General features: G+C 59.9%; 1 protein-coding gene across 2 annotated transcripts; it reads left to right on the forward strand.

The window, feature by feature from the left end:
* LOC102176024 lies at window positions 344-6669 on the forward strand. 2 transcript variants are annotated; one of them, XM_013976090.2, is made up of 3 exons: window positions 344-547; window positions 3445-3506; window positions 3797-4553. In XM_013976090.2, exons 1-3 carry the CDS (start codon window positions 497-499, stop codon window positions 4200-4202), a joined length of 519 nt encoding a protein of 172 aa, XP_013831544.2. In that variant the 5' UTR covers window positions 344-496; the 3' UTR covers window positions 4203-4553. The 2 variants fall into 2 exon arrangements, with proteins under 2 accessions (XP_013831544.2, XP_017899074.1); XM_018043585.1 differs by lacking the exon at window positions 344-547 and adding an exon at window positions 5925-6669 and having other exon boundaries at window positions 3379-4016.

The following is a 7065-nucleotide window of genomic DNA, read 5'->3' on the forward strand; positions in this document are numbered from 1 at the left end:
CACTTTTATCCCCTCCAAGGCGCATGGGCCCAGCCACACACGGTCTGACCTTGCCAGGCCCCAAACAGAGAAAGGCTCTGGATCTTTACGGGAGTCAAAGAGCCCCGGGGGTCTCTGGCTGACTCAGCCCACCCAGCCATCAAAGAGCCCAGGGATCCCTCAGGGGCGCCCTCTGCATCCACTCCAGGAGCCCCTGTTCCCCGGCAGCACCTTCTAGAGCAGGCAGAGAAGGCCCAGGTCTGCAGAGCCGAAAGGCCACTTTTAGGAAGGAGAGTCCAGCAGGCTGGTGAGTGTCTCAAGGCCGAGCCGGGATCTGTGTGCACCTCCGCAAGCAGGGCCCGGAGGAGCGGGTCTGAGCTCAAGGCTGCAGGGTCCCCGCTCCCAGCCTCTGTCCTGCCGTTTCCCCAGGTGGGGTCCGCCCGGAGGGACGCCCTCTCCTGATGGGGAAGTGGCCTGAGGCTGTGCCAGGCACGTTCCAGAAGGGGCTGCAGAGCCCATGCTGCTCCGCTGTGTGTCCAGACCTGCCCTCAACCCCTTGGACCACAAGGTGAGGGTGAGGCCCCCTGAGCCTCCAGGGGGCCCCTCCTTGTCCCAGACGGATGCTCTGAGGCCTGTAGACCAAGAGGGCTCGGGATGGACCAGGGCTGGCACACAGAGCATCTAGCTGGGGAAGCCAGTGGCCATGCGGCGGGGAGACCCAGCAGCTCCCAGACCGCGGCCCTCAGGACGTGAGGACAGCACCCCAGGAGGCCCAGGGTGCCCAGGACGCTGGGCACGGGTGTGTGCCAGACAGCACCCCCCAGCCGGGCCGCGGGGAAACAGGACGGAGGGTGGAGGCCAAGCCCAGGAGGCACGGTCTCCTTCTGGTCCACTTGTTCCTCCGCGCCCCAGTCTCTCCCTCAGTTGCTCAGTGAGCCGCTCACTCATCTGCTTGCTCACTCATTAACGTGCACACTCACTCGGTCCTTCAGGCGCATACTCGTTCACGCACGCACGCACTCACTCACTCACCCTGTACTCAGCCTCAGTGGACACCAGACACTTTTCCAGATGCTGAGATAGAGCCGTGATCAAAACAAACTCCTCTTGTGAGGAGCTTGCATTCCAGGAGCAGAACCCTGGGGCCCCCACCCACACTCAACACCTGGGTTGTGCCGGGTGTGGCTGTGGGGATGGGGCTTCCCCTCCATCCTGAGGGGGCAGCCTTGCCTCCAGCTGCGCCCAAGGAACAGAGAGGGACACCCTCGCCAGCTCCTTGCTCCACTCAGAGCCTCGCTGACCTAACCTGTGACCCCCGCTGTGCACCCCACCCCCCCCCCGCCAGGCAGGCACACACAGCAAGGGGAGACAGGCTCAGGATGAATGAGACGGATCAAAGGCACAGATAGGGCCACGCAGAGCAGGGTCTGGAAGCATTTAGGGCCTGGGGAGGAGGGGCTGCCGCCCTGGGAGCTCCATCTCCAGGCCCGCCTCAGCTGACTGCGCCCGGCTCCGTCGCAGAGAAGCCACACCAGCTGCGGCGTCCTGTCGGCGGGGTTAGGGCGTCCAGAGCCTGCTGTCCAAATCTGCAGCCACGTCAGAGCCCACAAGCCCTGCGGGAGCCCCACTCTCTGAGCCTCAGTTTCCCCACCTGTCAAGGGGTGCTGTGCCCCCACCAGACCCCCACTGGGTTAGGGGCTCCCGCGGAAGCTCTGTGGACAGATGGGGCGGCCTGGGGAGGGAGTGGGTGGGAGGACAGGGGATGGAAGGGTGTCGAAGGCTCAGGGCAGAGGCCCAACCTCCCTGGCTCCATCCCTGGGGCACTTCTGTCCTGGGCATCCTCTGGGCACTGCTGGGCACCGCTGGGGTGCCCGCCTCCTGCAGACAGCCACCCCTCAGGCCGCCTCTCCTGAGCTACAGACTCACCTGCGTGTCCGCTCCCCGTGCCCTGGAGCCAGAACCGCCGCCGCCCTCACTCACACCTGGGGCAGCGCCATCCAGTCACCCCAGCTGGGACCCGGGGGCCCCCTTCATGCCCTCTCTCCCTGGGGCTCAGGCGAATTGAGCCCGCCCTCCTGATGAATTCTCACCTGTGTCTCCTCTTTGCTGGAAGCTCCTGCCCACGGACCAACTCTGCCCATGGCCTGCCCACGGGCCGCTGTGCCCTCTGGCCCCCTTCCCCCACTGCCAGATACATCAGCAGGCTGCACGGCCCACTGTCTCGCCCCATCCGAGGCCCAGTCCCTCTCTGTCTCTTACACCTGGACCGCTGGGAGGGCTCCTGACTGTGTTCCCCGGAGATGTCCCAGGGCCCAACTAAGAGGCAAGGCTCTGCCTGTGAGCCAGCCTGGCTGCCCGGCTCGGAATTCACGCCTGCCGCCCCAGCACAGCCCAGCAGCTGGATTCGCCCGGTGCCCGGCACCTTCTCTCCAGCGACTCCAGCCCCCTCCCAGCGAGCATCCACTATGCCCCTTCTCATCTATGCTTCCTAGGTCCACACCCTCCATGTGGCCCCCAGGTTCCTGCCCAGTGGACCCTGCCGGCCCCTCCGGGGAGCAGACGCTCACACCCAGGGCAGCGGGAGCTTTCACCCGCGGCCGAAGAGCCGCCGCATCTTCCCCGGGGCAGGGGCTGGGCGCGGGGGCGGGACCTCCCGCAGGCCTCGATGCCCTGGGCACCCGGGTCCTGTGTGGATCTGAGCCACAAACTGCTGCTTCCTGCCCTGTCCACCCCCGTTCCCACCCTGCCTGCCTCCCTCATCCTCACCCTCCTCTAGGTGGTGTCCCGGGTCTCCAGGGACCTGGCGGCAAAGCTGGCCCTGGCGCCTTCCTGCCCTCCTCAGCCTTCTCGCTGGCTCCATCCTCGACCCTCAGGCCTGCCGCCTCCCTGCGCCTGGCCTGTCCTCTCGCTGTCCTCTCTGGTGGATGTCGCCCACTGGCAAAGCCCCAGGTCTCCCCGGCCGGCCCACTCTCCCCTCCCGTCTTCAGCCCTGAACCTGACCCAGCACGTGGCCAAGGGACGTCCCGGGGGACGGCCCACGAGCAGCTCGGTTTCCACCCGTCAGTGGAAGGGGGACAGGTGACCCGCGGGAGGAGCCTGGGTCCCAGAGTCCCACCTGGAGGCCCCGCCGTACACCCACCTGAGTGGTTGCGTGAGCTGGAGGAAGAACGTGGACCGTCTGAGAGGCTAGCTGGCTCCCCTGACGGGTTTCCCCCTCTGAGGTCTCGCCAACGGCTCAGTGCAGGGCTGACCGAGCGCTGAAGGCCTCACAGGCGGGGGCAGGCTGGTCCGCGGCTGCCGTGACGCGTGCAGTCGCTTCTGCGGCCCTCAGGCCTGGGAGGCTGTCAGCATTGTCAGCTGCTCAAGGTCTTAATTTTTTCTTCCTAAGGCTGCTTTTTCTTGTGTTTTATAAAGAGGCTGAGGGTTTTTTTTTTTTCAGGCTATGAAAATAATGTATCTTTGCAGAATGCACCTTGGACGGTGGAGAAGGAAACTGGAGAAGAAGAAACATCGCTCAGAGCATGGAGGTGAGTGAGGCCTCCCACAAATGCCATCTCGGCCCCGTCTCATCTCTGTCACTCGAGCGGTGGTTCCAGCATTTGAAACATCAGGGTGAGGAGGGGGCCGACGGCAGGCGGACAGCGGAACTCAGGGTTGTAACTAAGTTACTCGACGGAAGGACCTTGAAAACCCGAGGGCAACGCGCGCTCGCTGGGGACTCGAGCAGGAAAGCCAGTCCCTTGCGGCTCCCAGAGAGAGGTGAGCTCCAGGGTGACTGTCAGGTGTCCAAGCCTCTGGTTTGGGGCCGCCGCCACAGCACTGCTCAGGAAAACCTGGGACCCCGACGGTGGAGCTGGTACGGCTGGATGGACGCCCCTGGGATGCTGAGTTCCAGCCTGAGTCTGACGGTCACTCTGAGCCTGCGTGGGAGCAGACCCCCTCCCTGTGAGGAGCCAGGTCCTTTCCTGACTTCCAAGCCTGCTGCAAGCCTGGCATCACCGCATGACCCAGCCTGCAACCTCCTTACAGAGGGGAGGGTGAGTCACACAGGGACAGACGGTGAGGACAGGAGCCCTGAGTGTCAGCAGGGGGAGGGCGACACCCATGCGGCTGGCAGTGCCGGGGCGCAGGGGCTTGCCCAGCCTCGAGGGCTGATGGGACGCGCGCTGCCAACCAGGCTGGCGGTTTCCATTTCCCAAAAACCCCTCATGGTGCTGTGCTAGGTTCTGGCGCACAGGAAAGCGATCTAGGTAAATACCTTCTTTTCGTATTCTTCCCCAGTACAGGTTATCGCAAGATACTGCATAGAGTTCCCTGTGCTGTCCAGCAGGTCCCTGCTTTTTGTGTGTTTTATGCACACGAGTGTGTATCTGCTGATCCCAAGCTCCTACTGCACCCCGCTCCCCTCCTGTCCCCCTTGATAGCCGCAGTCTCCGTTTCTCTGTCTGTGGGTCTATTTCTGTCTGTATCAGTTTCTAGATTCTACACATAATTGATATCATAGACTATTTGTCTTTCTCTGTCTGACTTACGTCCTTAGTATGATAACCTCCAGGCCCATCCATGTTGCTGCAAATGCCACTGTTTCATTTCTTATAGCTGAGTAATGTTCCACTGTGTGTGCGTGTGTGTGCACGTGTGTGTGCGTGTGCGTGTCTGTGTGTGTGTGCGTGTGTGTGTGTGCATGTGTGTGCGTGTGTGTGTGTGTGTGTGACTCAGCTGCGTGCGACTCTTTGAGACCCCATGGATGCAGCCTGCCAGGCTTCTCTGTGCGTGGAATTCTGCAGGCAAGAATACTGGCGTGGGCTGCCATTCTCGTGATATACATACACATCACGTCTTCGCTATCCACTCATTTGTTGGTAGACATTTCGGTGCTTCCACGTCTCGGCTATTGTAGATAGTGCTGCTATGAACATAGGGATGGGTGTATCTTTCCGAATTGCGGTTTCTCGCAGACATATGCCCAGGAGTGGGGATGCTAAGTCCTTGCTGTTGCTGTGCAGTCTCTCAGCCGTGTCCAGCTCTTTGTGACCCCAGGGACTGCAGCACGCCAGACTTCCCTGACCTTCACTATCTCCCAGAGTTTGCTCAAACTCATGTCCATCGAGTTGGTGATGTTATCTAACCATCTCATCCTCTGCACCCCCTTCTTTGGCCTTCAATCTTTCCTGGCATCAAAGTCTTTTCCTATGAGCTGGCTCTTCACGTCAGGTGGCCCAAGTATTGGAGTTTCAGCTTCAGCATCAGTCCTTCTAATGAATATTCAGGGCTGATTTCCTTTCGGATTGACTGGTTTAATCTCCTTGCTGTTCAAGGGACTCTCAAGTTTTCTCCAACACCACAATTCAAAAGCATCAATTCTTTGTGCTTGGCCTTCTTCATAGTCCAACTCTCATATCCATACATGACTACTGGAGAAACCATGATTTTGACTGTATAGACCTTTGTGGGCAAAATGATATCTCTGCTTTTAATATGCTTTCTAAATCTTTCTTAGCTTTTCTTCCAAGGAGCAAGTGTCTTTTAATCTCATGACAGCACTTGCTGTCCGCAGTGACTTTGGAGCCCAAGGAAGCACAGTCCGCCCCTAACCTTCCTTACTGGACCTTTCAGAGGGCCCTAGTAGATCCAGTTGTTGGGATTGCTAACTGTCAAGTGTCTCAATGTCATTTATAAATTCGGAGACTGTGAAAAGGACCACTCCGTGGGTCTGTGAGCCCAGTAGACCAGTGTAGCTGGATGTTGACCTGACTCTATTTCTTGACCCCATGGGTCTCCTCGTTAATAGGGACCCATGGCAGCTCTTCAAGATCAGGGTATCAGTGATCCCCACAAGCACACAGCCACTTGAGTGAATGGCCTTGGTTACTTCAGGGGCACAGTCGAGAGACCCCAACAGCAGTGCTTACCATGATGTGTGAGACCTTCCTCTCTCCAAGCAGCAGGTTCTGGGTCTGAACACAAACGCAAGTGCAGCGGCAGGGCCGTGGCTGGGCTCTGGAGTGGGGCCGTCCTACCTTCGGCCTCTTTCACGTCCATCCCTGACCCCTTTCGAGAGCGGCTCCACCGAGATACAGGCCACGTGTGGACATTTGCAACTCACAGCCTGACAGCTTTGACACATGTCAAACTCACATACACGTATGGAGTGTGAACTGCAGCCACAGCCGGGTGGCACGCACACCCGTGGCGCCCAAGGTGTCCTTCTGCCCCTCCCCCACCTGCACCCTGCAAATGCTCGCTCTCCAGAGCCTTCTGTCCTTGGAACCAGGCAGGGAGCCCTCGTGTTCCCTCGGCTTCTTGCCTTCCGCACTGCCCCTGCCCATCCTGGGCTTCCCTGGTGGTTCAGCTGGTAAGGAGTCCGCCTGCAACACGGGAGGCCTGGGTTCCATCCCTGAGCTGGGCGGATCCCCTGGAGAAGGGAAAGGCTGCCCACTCCACTATTTTGGCCTGGAGAATCCCACGCACTGTATAGTCGTGGGGTTCCAAAGAGTCGGACACGACAGAGCGACTCTCGCTGAGACTGCTACGGCCTTCCTGAGCACCAGCTCACCCGTTCCTTCTCGCCGCCCAGTGGACTCTGTCGCCTAGAGTCGCCCCTGTTCACTTTCATCTGTTTTTCTGCGGATGGGCATTAAAGTTGTTTCCAGCCTGGGACTGTTCCAAATAAAGGTCTCATGAATACCTGCTCGCATGTCTTCGTGTGGACATGCTTTCTTCCTCTTGGGGGTAAACGCTGAGGCGGAGAGTGGCTGGGGTGTATATGGGAGGTGGGGGGTGGTTGGGGTGTATATATGGGGTGTGGGGGTGGTTGGGGTGTATATATAGGAGGTGAGGTTGGTTTGGGTGTATATGGGAGGTGGGGGTGTTTGGGGTGTATATGGGAGGTGGGGTTGCTTTGGGTGTCTATAGGAGGTGGGGGTGGTTGGGCTGTATATGGGAGGTGGGGGGTGGTTGGGGTTTATATGGGAGGTGGGGGGTGGTTGGGCTGTATATGGGAGGTGGGGGGTGTTTGGGGTGTATATGGGAGGTGGGGTTGCTTTGGGTGTCTATAGGAGGTGGGGGTGGTTGGGCTGTATATGG

Source organism: Capra hircus, chromosome 29 (assembly GCF_001704415.2).
Source record: "Capra hircus breed San Clemente chromosome 29, ASM170441v1, whole genome shotgun sequence".
NCBI lineage: Eukaryota > Metazoa > Chordata > Mammalia > Artiodactyla > Bovidae > Capra > Capra hircus.